The sequence below is a fragment of the Chelonia mydas genome, chromosome 4 (genome assembly GCF_015237465.2).
Source record: "Chelonia mydas isolate rCheMyd1 chromosome 4, rCheMyd1.pri.v2, whole genome shotgun sequence".
Lineage (NCBI taxonomy): Eukaryota > Metazoa > Chordata > Testudines > Cheloniidae > Chelonia > Chelonia mydas.
Window position 1 is genome coordinate 28,569,720 of NC_057852.1, and position 17,603 is coordinate 28,587,322.

The window sequence follows — 17,603 nt, forward strand, 5'->3', positions numbered from 1 at the left end:
GTATCTAATCTTGCGTGTAACTAGAGGCTTGGGGGTGGGTGTCAGGGAGCGGCTCCGCAGCAAGACTTCCTCATGCTAAGAGCAGGGGTGGTGGTGGTCAGGCGCCTCCTGACCCAGGGGAATGGGAGGGTGCAAGTGCTGGTCCCCGGAGGAGCCCTGCTCTGGGGGTGTAATAAAGCACCTTCCCACTTGTCTTCTGTGCCACGCGCACCCGGCGCGTTACCCTTGTCCGCCTCGGTGACAGACGCTCGGTTGTTGCTGGCCTCCAGGCCTCTGCCCCCTCTGCGGCTGCGCGCTGCTTTCTCGCTCAGGTCACAGTCCGCTTTCTTTGGCGGGCGGGGGCGCAGGCGCCGTTCTCTTTTTGTTCTGGGTCCGTGCAGTGCTTGGCTCCGTGACCCGCGGCCTCGGCACTCATCTGGTGCGGCGGCGCATGCGCATTTGGGTACAGCGTCCCATTGGGCGCCTTCCCAGCCAATGGGGAGGCGCGGGCGGGGCAGGAAGCGGCCCCCGCGCGGGAGAGCGGCGGCTGCTCCAAGCATCGGGAGCAGGGAAGAGGCTGGAGCGGCGCGTGTCCGGCTGCCGGGCCTCGGAACGGTCAGAGACGGTACCTTTCGCTCCCCCCGGGCAAGGCTGTACTGGCGGCGGAGTCTCCCCTGGGCGGAGTTACTACAAGTAGAGCAGAGCTAACTTGTGTGGTATTTATATATAGATATAGGATGGACGGAAGGGGGTGCTGCCGTTTCCGACATATCAAAGTATAGCTTGTATGTATGTGTCTTACTGCACTAGTCAAGCAATTGCATTATGGTGGCTATATTGTATTTAAGACTGCTGCTCCTGCCTTTCACTGGTCAATAATCAGATTCTTGTTCCAATTTCTTTCAGGTATCCTGGCCGGGGGGGAGAGGCTCTTTCTTGTGCTGCACTGTTTTACTTCAGAGATACATGTACAGACATTCTTTGCCCCCAGCAATGCATGTGCCTTTAGGAACCTGCATAATAGGTTTCAGAGTAGCAGCTGTGTTAGTCTGTATTTGTGAGCTACAGCTCACTTCATGAAAGCTTATTAGTAACCTAAAAAATCTGGTCCCCTGGCCCCATGTTGCTTTTATATAGTGAGAGTTCAAAAATTTTTTGGTTTTGTTCTTGTCTGAAATGGCTTCTTGGTTATTTTACCTCAAGCTGGTTTGGAAATGTGGTAGGTGGTTGAGCCTATTAGAAAGTAAAAGTCACAATCTCTAGTGTGTTATGGTTTTTTTTTTTTTTTTTAATTTTGAATGCTCAGTTAGGAAAAGTTATGTTTTTAACTCTATTTAGCTAGATTTATGTAATTCTAGAGCATTAAAACCTCACAGTTGCTTCTGCCAATCCCATTTGTGGGTGATACAGATCAAGGACTTCATCAGTTAAGGCTATGTTTTCCGTTGTAATAATGCTAAAAGATGAGATGCAAATTTTAATTTAACTGCTTTAATTAATTTCCAAAGCTCTGGGCTCATGTGGTTGTTGGCATTCATATTTGAATAAACTTGGAAAGATTGTAGGACTCCGTCCATTACTCAGCTATTAGTAGGACAGTGCGGATACTGAAATAGAAAAAGTCAGGTTAATGACTGATGTTTGGAACCTTATTCTGAATATGTTGCTTCCTTTAAGGGGAACTGTTCTGTCATTATTGTAGACCTCCCTAATGAAATCCTGAGATGCAGTCCTCTTGCTTTCATGTCAGGAATGTATATTATCCTACCATGTAAACATTCAACTAGACTACTGAAATCCAGTTTCTGCTGGTTCTACACTACATGCTTTCCCAGACTGTGGGGCACATCCCACTGGGACAGACCTCTCACTTGTTCTTCAGTCTCTAGCTGTTATGGTTGTATTTCACTGCTCACCAATTAAGATATGTCAGCATTTAACAACAACAGGGTTGTCCTATAAAAAACAATTTAATAACTGCTCAGCTGAACCTTACCTCTTTCTGAAAATGCCTGTCAAAATTCACACTTTGTCTTGTCTTTTGACTTTACAGTTCAGTGCTGCTACCTTTCATGGAAATGGTATTTACAAGATGAATAAATAAATAAGTCACCTCTTTCCTGCCCGCAGTAGTTCAAATCCTTCATTGATTTTATCGAAAGGCAAAGTGTGGGTTATTAAGGCATCCAGGTTGAATTTTTTCCCCATATAGTCTGCAACTAGTTTTGGGACAGAATCTTTGCTCTTCCAGCCTGAAAGACAGAAGATTGTACATTATCTATCAATGTACTGCCACCGAAATAATCAGAGCAGTGCATCAATTGAGACTTTGTTGGGACTTGTCAATGTACATTTACTCATGGAATGCCATGTGCAAACAAAAAGTTAATATCTTAAAATGGAAGTGATTCCTTACAGAGCAGGTTGCCAAAGAGCTATAGTAATACATCAGCAGCCCCACATTCTCACATATTCATTTTAACCTGGGTCACTCCAAATAGGTTCTGGGGGGGGGGCGCTAAATTAGGCTGGATGAAGCAAGCTTTACCATGACAGTAACTGGTACCCCCATCATCTCCTGGGGCCCTTGGATCCTTCATATCTCTCATCCTGTGACCATTACATAACTGCTTAATGTTGCAACAATGTCCCTGATCAACAGAACAGTGCTCAGAATCTGTGAATTTCACAAGCACACAAAAGAGTTTAGCCAGTTGTTCTCATGTCAATACCTCCAAAAACAGACCCCTTCCAGGTGCGGCCAGTGAAGAGCAGCATAGGATTGTAGGAGATCTGTGATGCTGTCGGAGGCACTCCTACAATCACACTCGTTCCGTAGTTCTGGTGGCAGGATGCCAGGGCAGCTGTCTGATTTAAGACAATGAAATCATCTTAAGTGGACATTCCCAATGAGAAGTAAAATAAATATTGTGGCCCGTATCCATCCATCTGCCATCTTGAGTCAAGGAGGGACAAAAGTTGCTGGATTGGGGGTGAACCCCAATGCTGCTGCCTTGGGAAAGAATGCAATCCTCCACTCAGTTATACCAGTTTTATATTAGTGTAACTCAATTAATTTCAGTAGAGATCAGTGGAGTTACATGCCATAAACTGCCTCCTAGTTGAATACGGCCAGCATAGGACACTAGATAAGCGACTCGAAGCTGATTAATTTTGCACTACATCATCATCTTACATCTTTTGGTCACATACCATGGTATCAGTGCGTCCAATGACTTCAAAGGAATAGTCCACACCATTACCACCAGTCAGCTCCATCAGAACATCTTCAATGGGCTTTGTGAAGTCCTGAGGGTTGATGCATTCGGTGGCTCCTAACTCTTTAGCCTTGGCAAATTTGCCCTTGTTGATGTCAACCCCAATGATCCGGGAAGCACCAGCGGCTTTACAGCCCATGACAACGGAGAGGCCAACTCCTCCCAGACCGAAGACGGCACAGGTAGAACCACGTTCCACCTGCATAATCATAAAAACATCAGATTCTCTTAGAATCCAAGTGATATATAGTGATTCCACTGCATGAGTTATCCTGTAAATCTTTTCATTTTAGGCTCTGCTTGTATTGGATACAACACTTGTCAATTGGATGAAAGCATTTTTGCTATTCAAAGTAAAGGTTCCCATTACTGGATTACAACTGGATAAAACCTACCAAAGCACATGTTGGAGAATAGGTTTCTTTGGGCTCAGCCTGTTCTAGAGATGAGGCCAGCTGTAAAATCAGATACTCATGTGGATTTGGATTCGTAACCCTCCATGTAAACTTTGGAGCTCTTCACATCCATGGCTTTGGTTGGAGCCTCTCTCTAGTTTTCATTAAATATAGCCAGAAAAGAAACCTGAACTGGGCCAATTTTGCAGCATGAAAGCTGTTGCCACAGAAAACTGTCGAGCCCCGAAGAACTCCGTGCTTACAGGGAACCAATGATTTCATAGAAGGCCTTTATTTATTTAATATAAATTAAAGGAAACCTTTTTGTAATTCAGAAAATGCAAGATTATTTACTCCTAAAAATGAGCCATAAGATAGATAGATAAATAAAAACTAACAAACAGAGAAAACCCTACATATGATAATAATACTTGGCTTTTGTATATAGCTTTTCATCTGTAGAACTCAAAGTGCTAAACAGCATGTCAGCCGCAAAGCCAGTTCTCCTGACTCTCAGGCTGATGCCCTCTTTACTGGACTATACAAATAATCAGCACTATCCCAACAACAGAGTTTGTCCTTTAAATGCACATGCTAATCCTCACCTTGGCACTATTGAGGGCAGCCCCATAACCAGTGGAAAATCCACAGCCAATCAGACACACTTTTTCCGGAGGAGCAACTGCATCAATTTTGGCAACTGATGTCTCGTGCACCACTGTATATTCAGTGAAGGTGCTTGTACTAGCAAATTGATGAATCTGTTTTCCTTTGCAGGTAAACCTAGTGGTGCCATCGTTCATTAATCCACAAGCTGCACCAAGGCTATTCAAAAGACAACCAAAAATAAAAGTAAATTCGATATTTTAAACATGGGCCAGTTTTACATGAATGATATCAAATTACTTAGGATAATAATTAAGGCTGCAAGTCTTTCATGGAAGCATGGAGCAGCTGGGCACCGGCTGCTGCTCGGGTGGCCCCAGGCAGCTGGTCCCAGGCTGCCCTGGAGCTGCGGTCCAGGAGCAGTAGTGACGCACCAGGCCACCGCCCCCCAACAGTGTCGGTGGGGCCTCAGGCCGCCCCCCCGCCTGGAGCAGCAGCGGCAGTGGGGCCCCAGGCCGCTCCTTACCCCCAACAGCAGCAGCATGGGCCTGGAGCTTCCCCCCCATCTCCTACCCCCCAGCAGCAGCGGAGTCCCAGAGCACCTCCCCCCCACCCCTGGCCCAGGAGCAGCAACACCTGTGGGAGTGCCCCAGCCAGCACCTAAGATTTAGTCACAGGTATTTTTAGTACAAGTCATGGACAGGTCAGGGGCGTGACTTTTTGTTTATTGCCCATGACCTATCCATGACTTGTATTAAAAGTACCCGTGACTAAATCATAGCCTTAATAATAATAATCAATGAAACTCACTCATTTTTAGTGCACAGATTGCCTTTGGAGCTTATGCAAGAGCTACACTCTCCACACTGTGGAACAAAGAGCGGGATGACTTTGTCTCCTAGAAATAGAGCAGAGCAGTTATGAAAATTTCAGTCAAGCAGATAGAGAGCACCGAAGAGCACACAAGTAAAAGATTGTAGCGGGTACAGTTATTACACAAACATGTGCAGGAAGAGTACAGTGCAGACTTGAGTTCTCACCACAACCATTTCAAACAAACAGAGTAGCTAGTAAGTACTTAAATGTTTTTGCTCTCCAAGACTCAAAATTCACTGCAAAATATATTAGTACCAAGTTCTGACTGGGAATTCCAACACAAAAAACATTAGGAAATTCAAACAGATGGTATCTATCAGCTGCTGTGGATGTGCTGGATACATGGTATGTGACAAAGCTTTGTTGCCTGTTCATAATCTACCACATTTCCCCTTTCTCACGGGGCGGAGGGAGGGGGACTGTTAGCGTGGAGCGTGAATTTAATTTACCAATAGATAGTAGGGCGATCATGAAACTTTTTTTCGAAAACCTTTTTATTAAGGCAAAGTTAGAATAGAACATTAACATACATCACACATTGAATATTGATGCTAAACAAGTAAAGAATCTGGCTAAAGATTCTGGCTGGCGAGCCCTCCTCCTCTGAGTACACTAGGAAGGGTGACCACTTTTCTAAATATCTATCCTCTTTGTGTCTCTTCTCTTGTGGACATACATGGTGTGAAAGCTTTTCCATTACAAAGACAGTCCATATTTTACTATACCAAAATTCCAGAGGAGGAGTCACATATCCAATAATGGGCAATATAAAGTCTAGCTGCTAACAATAAAAAAAATTAATTTGTTGTTTTGTTAAAAATGAAAACTCTTTACTGGACCACTAAATACACATGTTAAGGGATATCCAGGAAGCCGCATTTTGTCATCAGATGAAGCTCGTTATTAATTCCCTCCCAAAACTGTTTAACTCCAAAACGCAACCACTACATTCTGTTGTAACATGAGTCATGGTATGGAAAAGGTTGAGAACTACTGGTGTGGGGGCTTAGAGGTGCTAAATTAAATAGGCCTTATAGGTTCTTTTTTAACTCCATACAAAAGACCTGCATTAACAGGAAATGAAGAATTCATTGACTGTTACCCTTGTGTCTTGAGTCTCTGTCCCATATCTAGTCCTGCTGCTGCAACATGGGGATGCAGACAGCTAAACAACTCCCCAGAAGATCACAGGAGGAGAATTTGCACCTGAGTGAGTTTACCAGCTCTTTGATTCTCCCTGCCTTCTCCCATGCAGTCCACTACATTTGAAACCCATTCTCCCTAACCCAAAATGATTTCTTCCCTCCAGTCCCTGCTTCAAGCACTTCCTACATAAGCTTCTAGTCTCTCCTCATTAAGGAGTTAGCAAGCCAGATGCTGTAAACTCTTCTTTTTAAAAAACAGTAAGGCTCACAAGACGTGCAGAACTTCAGTGCTCAAAACACATTGATTTATGTCCCATCCTCATCTCCTTCTTGCATTATTTCTTTGTGTATAGTCTGTAAATTCTTCGTGGCAGGAACCTGGTCTTCATACCTATAGAATGTACAGAACCTAGTACGATGTTGGTATTTTATAAATATTATAATAATATCAACTGGACCACCATTTTTGCGGCCCAAGAATAGATGGGGGCAACAGGCCTTTTGGATGTTCTCTGAAGCTCTGGGACAGATGGTAATCAGGGTTGGATAATATACCATGCATACATACAGGGCCGTCCCTGGCGGGGGTGCAGGGCCTGGGACATAGGCACCGAGTTTCTAATCTGCCAGGTTTCAGAGTAGCAGCCGTGTTAGTCTGTATTCGCAAAAAGAAAAGGAGTACTTGTGGCACCTTAGAGACTAACAAATTAATTTGAGCATGAGCTTTCGTGAGCTACAGCTCACTTCATTGGATGCTCCCAGGGGTGCTCCCCCCAGCTCCGCACAGGTCCTGCCCCCACTCCACCCCTTCCCCCAAGGCCCCACCCCACCCTGCTTCTTCCCCCCCATTTCATCCCAGCCCCACCTCTTCCCACCCTGCCTCTTTCCACCCCCGCCCCCCCGAGTGCGCTGCACCCTCGCTTTTCTCCCCTCCCTGCCCCCATCGCCTCCTGACGCTGCGAAACATCTGATCCACGGCAGGCAGGAGGCGCTGAGAGGGAGCCGCTGGTAGGGGGGCTGCCGGTGGCCGCCACTCGCCTCCTCACCTCACCCGCCTGCTCGCCTCCTCACCCCTCTCCCACCTGCCTGCTGCTCGCCTTTTCCATAACCAGTGGAAAATCCACAGCCGATCAGACACACTTTTTCCGGAGGAGCAACTGCATCAATTTTGGCAACTGATGTCTCGTGCACCACTGTATATTCAGTGAAGGTGCTTGTACTAGCAAATTGATGAATCTGTTTTCCTTTGCAGGTAAACCGAGTGGTGCCATCGTTCATTAATTCACAAGCTGCACCAAGGCTATTCAAAAGACAACCAAAAATAAAGATAAATTTGATATTTTAAACATGGGCCAGTTTTACATGAATGATATCAAATTACTTAGGATAATAATTAAGCCTGCAAGTCTTTCATGGAAGCATGGAGCAGCTGGGCACCGGCCGCAGCTCGGGCGGCCCCGGGGCCAGCCGCTGCTCGGGCAGTCCCAGGCAGCTGGTCCCAGGCTGCCCTGGAGCTGCAGTCCAGGAGCAGCAGTGGTGCGCCAGGCCGCCGCCCCCTCACCTCCCCGTCCCCCTCATGTTTTTATCAAAGCGTGGGGCCCAGGGCGGTCGCCCCGATTCGCCATACCCAAGGGATGGCTCTGGATACATATAAACATACAAATTAGTTGCACACATACAAAACAGGAAATGACTGCCTAGGAAGGAGTATTGCAGAAAGGGATCTGGGGGTCATAGTGGCTCACAAGCTAAATGAGAGTCAACAGTGTAACCCTGTTGCAAAAAAAGCGAACATCATTCTGGGATGTATTAGCAGGAGTGTTGTAAGCAAAAGGCGAGAAGTAATTCTTCCGCTCTACTCCGCGCTGATTAGGCCTCAACTAGAGTATTGTGTCCTGTTTTGGGTGCTACATTTTGGGAAAGATATGGACAAATTGGAAAAAGTCCAGTAAGAGAAACAAAAATGATTAAAGGTTTAGAAAATAACGACCTATGAAGGAGGATTGAAAAAATTGGGTTTGTTTAGTCTGGAGAAGAGAAGACTGAGAGGGGACATGTTAACAGTTTCCAAGCACATAAAAGGTTGTTACAAGAAGGAGGAAGAAAAACATGTTTTCATTAACCTCTGAGGATAGGACAAGAAGCAATGGGCTTAAATTGCATCCAGGGCGGTTTAGGTTGGACAATAGGAAAAACTTCCTGTCAGGATGGTTAAGCACTGGAATAAATTGCCTAGGGAGGTTGTGGAATCTCCGTCATTGGAGATTTTAAAGAGCAGGTTGGACAAACACCTGTCAGGGGTGGTCTAGATAATACTTAGTCCTGCCTTGAGTGCAGGGGACTGGACTACAAAACCTCATGAGGTCCCTTCCAGTTCTATGATTCTATGAAATGCCAAATTTTGGAAGTACAGCTATTTCCCCTTTACTAGGCCCTCCACATCCAACTGTTATACATATCAGATTAATGGACTATTTGCCCATCACTACCACCCAATGTCCAGGGAGTTGATGGAACCAAGATGAACATACCAACACAGATCGGTCCCTAGACTAATACTCCCTTTAGATAGCCTTTCTATAACATTCCCTACCCATTTACTGTTCCGTCTTTAGTTTGTGTCATTATTTTGTCCAGACACATGGCAGTATACTCCAAAATTTCAAAAGGTAATCAACCTCTTCCTTTACCAAACACTCTTAAGGCAAACTTCTTTAGATCATTTAATCACTCATCCTTTCTGCACCAGCTTTTGAGTATTTAAGCCAATTCATTTATTTACAGTTTATCTCCACTAAATATATATATTTACCAGACAATCTCAATTAGCAACCAAACAATTCACTCTCATATTTTGTTTAAGTCAAAAGTTCTTGGGCAAACATCAGCAAAGAATATCTTAAAGCTTACTGTGGCATTATTGAAGAAAAACCATTCTGGACACTATTGGCTGCCTTTCCAGTAAGTCAGGAGGAAAGGCACTATCTCTAGAGGAGCTAATTGATTCGCAGCTGCTAGAGACAGCAAATGTTGCATCATCATGCCACTTTTGTCAGAAGGAAGCCTTTAAAATGTATCAGATATATATGGGTCCATATGAGACGTTAGCCTGCCCAAGAACATGAAATGCACAGCGGATGTGTGGCAAGTTTTATTGCCATACTTCCTGATCTAATCATTAACATGAATTGTACTTTTACATCTTAAAATGTTCACTAATCTTTGTGAGCAGCTGTCATTCAATTTCCAAAGAAGAATTAATTTTTAGCACCTATGGAGGTATGAAATTCAAATATTTTTCATGTTTCTAGTCTATACCATGGAACCTGCTACGAGAGTTTAATTTGAAGATTCAAAACACAGGAGCATCTGCTATTTTGCGGAGATGTCTGCAGACACGCTCCAGCGTACACGAACAGGGAAAAATCTACATGTATGTCTCTGGAATTTTTAACATATAAAAACCTAATGCCTTAAAATTGTAGCGAAGGCATTTTTAAATGGGCTACTTTTAATATAATCAAATGTTACCATCTTTTCCAGCAGCTCTGCTTTTGCCAACCTTAATTCTGATGTATTGTTGTTGAGCTATCTCTGTATAAAGATATTAATCATTTATAGTACCTTTGAGAATTGATGAGGGATATTTCTACAGCCCATTATGTACGCAGTTTTTAAATTCCACAGAAAGGGAACAGACTATTTGATTACAGTCTGATTTGACAAAACAAACTTTATAGGCCTGTTAAATTTTCTTGTAGTTATGTAATATGCTTACAAAGGAAAAAAACAAACCACCCACAGCACAAAGGAAGAAAGCTAACAGACCACTGTAGAAAGTGAAGACACTCCCAGAAAGAAATGCCCAGACACCCATTTTAACATCTTATTATACATTTTTCAGAACTTCAAATTCAACAACCAGTACAAACAATCCAAGATGAAACTCAGCTTCGACAACAGTTTTCATTTTACTGAAACGTATTCAAGAACAGAAGATAGTCACAAATGTATCCTTATCAAAATTAAAGTTCTTAATATCACCTTAACTATGCTACCATAGAACCATAATAAGGGTAGTTAATTACATGTAGATTAGAACGTCTGGTTTCTTCTTTTTCCAGCTCAGGGAACCTTCTATTATGCTTCAGGGATATTTGATGAGGACATCTGTTTGTCTTTCTGATCAATCAAATTAAAATTCAGCAGCTTCAGATTGACCCACAAATTTGCCTTCAATACTTTAAAATGTTCAGCAGGTCTTTCTTAACTGTCTGGTAGGTTAGGAGCTCATGGTCTTAGTCACCAATAAGGGTAGTTAATTACATGAGGATCTGAATTCTTGGTTTTCTCTTTCCCATCTCAGTAAACGTTCCCTTGAACAACAGAGATAGTTGATGAAAGGGTCTCTGTGTCATGTCATTACAATTCAACAGCTTCAGACTGGTGCACAAATTTGCCTTTAACAATGAAGAAAACCCTGTGCTATGAATTTACTTTAAAATGGTATTCTAGGAATCCTGGTTATGGAAGCAATGATATGGGCAAGTTTGGACCTTAGTTATAATCATACCTTCGTACTAAAGAAATGTGAGACACTCTGCAGAATAAAACCTTAAATTCTTAATGCAATTGCAACTACCACAGTACTGGCAAAGTCAGGTCAGAACCTGTACCTGAATTGCTGACAAGGAGTGGCATGGTAATTCTTAAAAAATCTGCTAATATTCTTTACTAAACTAACACAAATCTAGCTCATTGGTGGAGAAATACACAATAGAACTCTAGCAAATAACATTAGGATTAGACACTATTTTACTGCAGTGTCTGACAAAAGAATAAAAACTTGCCCCCCCCACAGAACGATGGATTTTGGAAGACCGCGGCTACCTTTCCTAGCCCAGTCTCAATGGGCAAACGTCAACAGATTTCAGAGGATCATTTGGATAAACACATGCCGCATAATACCTAACTTTAAATGGAGGCTGTCAGGGCTTTCTAGTGCCAGATTACCTAGGGCAGGGGTTCTCACGACAAATTTTTTGATGGCCTCAGAGTACGGCCACCAGCTCTTGCTGGTGGTCGCTCTGACAGTTTTTCCTAAAACACTTAATTAACTTGAAGAGAAACAAATAAATATGCACATCCAAATCCTTGTAATTTATTTATTGCTAGCTCGTAAGTCTGCTGCTGTGAAAAGTTATTTTTGTACGTTTGTTAATATCACGTTTCACAGCCTCCCAGCTAGCTAACAAGTCTCTCTGCTGTGAAAAGGGATATTAACACTTTTCACAGCAGACTTACTCAACCCCAGCAAGCCTGGTGACAAATTAAGCCCTGGATGGGGAGGTGGATGTATAGGCAGCAAGGTCCAGGTGCGATGAGGGGGGAGGCAGTGGGGAGCCAGAGCCTGAAGCCTGAGGGATGGGGCACCAGGAAGGAGCCTGAAGCCCTGTGGCCGGAGCCTGCCACCCAATCATCCCAAGGCTGAAGCCCGAGCCCCACCACCCCTGGGAAGGTGGGGGAACTCACAGCCCGCCTGCTCCTCCAGGGCTGTGCCCCAGGTGTCTCCAGAGGGGGGCAGGGGCCAACCCCTGCTGGCAGTCCCAGCAACCAACAGGAGGGCAGCTGCTTTCCCCCCCAGTCACTGCCCAGGAGGCTGTGGCCACAAGAAAAGCCCGCGGTGGCCGCATTTGAGAAACGCTGATCTAGGGAAAGAAATCATAGGGAATTAGAAGCTGGAGACGGCAGAAAGCAACCAGTTTTAGATAACTGTGACCTGGACTTAGTAATAAGACTGCTGAAAGAAACTTGCCAGTTTTTGTTGTTACAACCTGATGGAATAGGAGATTGATAGATCTCATTGCCAGCTGCCCTCTGAACTTCAGTTAGCACAGACACTTTCCTTTCTTCCTTTGTCTCACAGTCCACCCCACAGGTCTGTGTGCCCAAAGCATCAACAGAATTCCAAAGTAAAAAGTTGTTCTGATGATTTGCCCAAAGGTACAGCCTAGGACTCCACTGAAATCACGTGGTAGTTAGAATTCAAAGTATTATGTTTATATGAATTCTCTGGACCAAACGATTGTCACACACTCTATGCCAAGCTCAAAAGAAAAGGAGAAAAGAAAACGTGTTTCTTTACAGCCAAAACTTGTCCAACAGTTTGCATGCTTATCTGAAGCTTATCCAAAGCAATTTGATCTGGAAATCTGATGGGAATAAGCTCTCTCAGAAGATTTCCTGTCCTTTCTAATTCCAATAAGAATAGAATAGATGCTTTTGCATTACTGAAGCACTTCAATTGCCAGGATAGCCAGGAGGTACAGAGACATGGGGGGAGGGGAGTAAGTAAATATTTTAATCTTTAAAAAATGGTTTGGATTCAGTTCAAGATTCAGATACTGATCTGGTTCATTTAATATTTTATCTTAAATACTCCGCGCAGCCCTCCTCACAGTTCAGAGTCACTGGGAAAAGAGTACAAGCGTTGGTGTCCCATCTTACAGTGTACAGAGGAAGATGAGAACCTCCTCCTCGGGTTTTATATTTACCAGCTCTATGGCACAGAGAATATGGTGAAAGAAATAATAAACAATGAAATGGTATTCTGTGAGAGAACAGGCACAGGAACTAAATCTTTTGTCTGGAAGATGAATTAAGTACATGAATTAAGACACTTTCTGTGCTAGTGTCACTTAATACTAAGTGTGAAATAAAGTGTGAATTTCAGTACCATCAAAGTCTGATGACCTGGGCCCTGATTGAGCAAGGTATTTGAGCACATGCCTAACAAAATAGTCACACTGACGTAAATGGCATTATTTGTATGCACAAAGGTAGGCACATGTTAAAATTCCTTGCTGAACGGAAACCCTAATGAGGATCTGAACTCAAAATGGTAGCTCACATTTGGTTCCCTTTGAGTGAAATACAAATAAGCACCTCTTTTGAATGCTGGGGAACGGGGAGCACTTCACAGTCACATAAAACTAGACGTGAACAGGCAAACATTTTTGAAATAGGAAAGATCATTTGGGAGTATAGCAAGAAAGACTTAAACAACATATTTCTCCTCCAAAATATCCTTGATGAGGCCCTGTGAAAGTTGAATGTTGGACTACTTGTTTCCTCTGCAATAAAGGAGTTCATACATGTGAGTGTCTTTGATATTGGAGCAGGGCGTGTGAATGCTCAGTGAGAACTACTTATCATTGGTTAGTGCTTAATGCTTTCTTATACCTGGTTTCACATAAGTCACCCCTTCTCCAACGCTCTCTACAACACCAGCTGCTTCATGGCCAAGAATTACGGGAAAAGGCACAGCAAATGCACCACTAATAACATGGTCATCCGAGCGACAGATCCCTGTTGCCAAAATCTGCAGGGAAAGCAAAGAATATTTCAATATGTAAGGAACTAATTTTTCAGATTTTACCTGTGTGATATGATATAGAAGTGAAGATGTATTTTGTATTCAGAGAAGTGAGTATAACCATAATAAACCTAAGACATGATCCCTAAGACTGCTTATTTATCACAGCCATGACTCATGACAGAAATCATAACTTTTAGTGTTTTTGCACAGCAAGTTATGGCCTTTGTCATCTGCCACACAAGACTCTTCCGTAAATGTTTACTCTTTTTCTGGTCCGTGTAGCTTGAAAGCTTGTCTCTTTCACCAACAGAAGTTGGTCCAACAGAAGATATTACCTCACCCAGCTTGTCTCGCTAATATTTTGGAACCAACACAGCAGTTTTAAATAGCCTGTATAATTCAATATGAGTTCATCGGAGTAGTAAGCACTCTGGTGGTAATATTTGTAAGATTGAGCCCTACAGTTCTTTAGCATGAACAAAACCGACACCGCTACAGTATGTAATTTACAAAGTTCATCTTTTTCCTACCTTAATGCGAACTTCTTGTGCCTTTGGCGGGGCAACTTCCACCTCCTCAATGGAAAATGGTTTCTTAGGCTCCCAGGCAACAGCTGCTTTGCATTTAATGACCTATGAAAACAGCAAGGAAAACAAAATGGCATTTGTGTACGTAGCATCTTCCCCAAGGTGTGGCTCAAGCCTCCTCCCTGGCACTTTGTACTTAGAGTGGCTTCTCCCCTCAACTCACTAAGGTTGGGTCTTGGGTTCTTTTTCTGACACCTGATGCCTCCACCCAAGGTGACTCTTCACCTTGTCCCTTGGGAAAATGAATAATGCTACCACTGCTGGTAAGCAGTATAAAACCTATGTAACCCCTTGGGGTTTAGAGAGTATGGCCGCTTTAAAACCTTGTCCTAAGGCAGCGGAAGTGCTATTGTTCTGAGAAGAGGAAGTGCTGGTTGTCCAAAGGGGAGAGGGTTGAAATAGAGGACAGGGACGTGTGGGTGTCTGTACAGCAAGCAGACCCTCATCTGGAGAAGCAGCTGAAAACCAGCCTGAAGCCTGCGAGAGACAAAGCAGCTGATTTGGGACATCCCAGGATGGAAGCCAGGAGGAGCACGTGCCAGTAAGGAATCACCTCAGAAGTACAAAGCAGAGCTGCACCTCATATCACTGTCACTTAGACAGACTGTATAGGTCCATAAGTACTGAGGCTTACGACTACACTGAGAATATGGAGAAAGGTTGTCGCCAGTTAAGTGGGAGGGTTGTCGCTCTGTGGAGAGAGATAGAAGAGGGCACTGGAGGGGTTGTTGGGGAAAGTTTACTGGTGCTGAAGATGCCAGGAACACCCAAGATTCACTGCTGGACTGGAATTCTGCCAAGCATTCCTGAACTCTGAGTCTGGACGCGGTGCTCAGCATCTGTCCTTTTACATTGTGATAACACTGAGCTCCTGGATCTTTGTATTGGATGTAATCGTTTTACTTCTCCCCCTATATTTTCCTCCATTCATCCTCCTGTAAATAAATATTTCCCTTTCCTATATTCATTGTATTATTCCACTGTGTGCATCTGCGTGTGTTTAGTGTGCGTGAGGGAAGAGGTTAGAACGAGTGCCTCTAGGGTGGAAGGGAGTTTCCCTGATGCATTCCTGAAGGCCCCTGTTCTTGGCCAGAGCCCGCCTCAGGAAGTCTTGGCCACGAGGGCACTACAGTTACACCCAGTACACAATACATTAATACAAACCCCAGCAAAGGAATGACACACCCAAAAATAACAATACAACAAAAGGGGACTTTATTTGAAGCTGGAAAATAGGATCTGGGGAAGAAAAAGGTTAGGGGTAACGAAGTATTAAAACATGAGCAAATCAACCAATTATCCACCTCCCAACACTCAAATCTTCACAACCCCTAAGTCCCTTCCTGGCACCTTCCCCAGCAGATGGTATGCTAGAGATGAATCTGGGGACATGTGCAGCAGCACTGTGAACATTGGCTGGCTTAAACAAAAAGGGTCCTCTTTATTGTGCCTTCGCGCTGGGTGGGGCAGGCTCCTCTCCTCGCTTCCTGGTCAGAGTCCTACACTATCACACAGTCTTTTAAATTCAGTACAGTTACGTGTCTCTGAATCATACTGGTTTTCTAAATTATATGACCCAAAGGCGTAACTACTTGGTCATCTGTCTGTCCATTAGTTGCAATGAGTGGCTGTGGTTGGTTTGGAATTTTTGAATCATCTTCTTCTGCATCCATCATCTGTAGAGTTTTCTCTGTTGATTGTTCTTTCTGAGGAACAAACGGCAGACATTGAGGGGTTCTGCAGAAGTCTCCGCTGTCAATCTCGAGCACGTATGACCTGTGTACTGAATTCCTTTTCTTTAGGACAGCTGCAGTTGTCCATCCTTTTTCTCCACCCAATTGGATATAAACATAGTCACCAAGTTCTAGACCCAGCAATTTTCTAACTGAGTGACATCTGTTCTAAAAAAGTGTTCTTTTGTCCTTTTCATCCAGTTTGGCTACTCTCTTCATGTCTGGACACTTTGGAGATAAATTCTTTTCCAAAGCTGAAATAGTAGCTCTGAGTTGTCTTCCCTTCTGGAGTTGTGCTGGACTATTTTCAGTAGCCACTGTTAATGTGTAACTCAGAAGAGCGAGGAATGGCTCTTCCTGCTGTAGGATTTTCTTGGCTGTCTATTCAGATCTCTCAGCCTTTCTATTTGCTTATGGATAATGTAGGCTGCTCGTAATAGGATCAAAATTATATTTTGTTTGGAACAACTTAAATTCTGCTGCAGTGAATTGTGGTCTGTTGTCCATCACTAGTTGCTCACCAAAGTGAGCAAAAGCTCACTTCACTTTCTCGATAACACTGTGATGTGGTATGTCTTTCAAGTATGTTATTTCTATATACGTGAAAAATAGTCCACGATGACGAGGTAATGATGTCCTCTGAATTAGTATAAATCTGCAGCTAGTCTCTTCCAACATCTGTCTGGTAAATGTCGTGTTACTAAAGGTTCTTTGTGTCACGTTGGTCTGGAAGTTCTGCAGTGTTCACAAACAGATGCTTTATTCTTTAAGTCCTTGCTGATGCCCAGCCACCACACTGACTGGTTGGCCCGTTCACAACATTTAGTTATTCCTTGATGTCCTTCATGGATGAGGTTTAGGTTTTCTCCTTTCATTTCATTTGGAATTGCAATGCAAATCCCTTTAATTATGAGTCCACTTGACTCACTTATTTGTACACACACTGCAAAGTAATCTCTTGTCACTTCCTTAGCCCTGGTCTACACTAGGACTTTAGGTCGAATTTAGCAGCATTAAATTGATGTAAACCTGCACCCGTCCACACGATGAAGCCCTTTATTTCGACTTAAAGGGCTCTTAAAATCGATTTCCTTACTCCACCCCTGACAAGTGGATTAGCGCTTAAATTGGCCTTGCCGGCTCAAATTTGGGGTACTGTGGACACAATTCGACGGTATTGGCCTCCGGGAGCTATCCCAGAGTGCTCCATTTTGACCGCTCTGGACAGCACTCTCAACTCAGATGCACTGGCCAGGTAGACAGGAAAAGAACCGCAAACTTTTGACTCTCATTTCCTGTTTGGCCAGCGTGGCAAGCTGCAGGTGACCATGCAGAGCTCATCAGCAGAGGTAACCATGATGGAGTCCCAGAATCGCAAAAGAGCTCCAGCATGGACCGAATGGGAGGTACGGGATCTGATCGCTGTATGGGGAGAGGAATCCATGCTATCAGAACTCCGTTCCATTTTCGAAATGCCAAAACATTTGCCAAAATCTCCCAGGGCATGAAGGACAGAGACCATAACAGGGACCCGAATCAATGCCGTGTGAAACTGAAGGAACTGAGGCAAGCCTACCAGAAAACCAGAGAGGTGAACGGCCGCTCCGGGTCAGAGCCCCAAACAGG

The 17,603-nt window shown here is 43.9% G+C and overlaps 1 protein-coding gene and 1 long non-coding RNA gene across 4 annotated transcripts in view; one reads left to right on the plus strand and one right to left on the minus strand.

Moving 5' to 3' along the window:
- Window positions 1-502: 502 nt before the first annotated feature.
- Window positions 503-13,526, plus strand: LOC114020243. 3 transcript variants are annotated; one of them, XR_005225085.2, is made up of 5 exons: window positions 503-768; window positions 886-4,504; window positions 9,591-9,712; window positions 10,184-10,289; window positions 12,728-13,526. It is a non-coding gene; the product is annotated as an uncharacterized LOC114020243 (long non-coding RNA). The 3 variants fall into 3 exon arrangements; XR_005225086.2 differs by having other exon boundaries at window positions 503-764; XR_005225088.2 differs by having other exon boundaries at window positions 503-672.
- The window catches only part of LOC102932219 (alcohol dehydrogenase 1), a 32,310-nt gene continuing 16,157 nt past the window's right edge, over window positions 1,451-17,603 (minus strand). Inside the window, exons 2-9 of the mRNA XM_027825464.3 lie at window positions 14,188-14,289; window positions 13,522-13,660; window positions 5,069-5,156; window positions 4,258-4,477; window positions 3,193-3,456; window positions 2,712-2,847; window positions 2,093-2,231; window positions 1,451-1,586 (exon numbers count right to left, since the gene is read on the minus strand). Of these exons, the coding sequence (XP_027681265.2) occupies window positions 1,556-1,586; window positions 2,093-2,231; window positions 2,712-2,847; window positions 3,193-3,456; window positions 4,258-4,477; window positions 5,069-5,156; window positions 13,522-13,660; window positions 14,188-14,289 (1,119 nt within the window). The 3' untranslated portion in view covers window positions 1,451-1,555. The remainder of the gene's footprint in view (window positions 1,587-2,092; window positions 2,232-2,711; window positions 2,848-3,192; window positions 3,457-4,257; window positions 4,478-5,068; window positions 5,157-13,521; window positions 13,661-14,187; window positions 14,290-17,603) is intronic.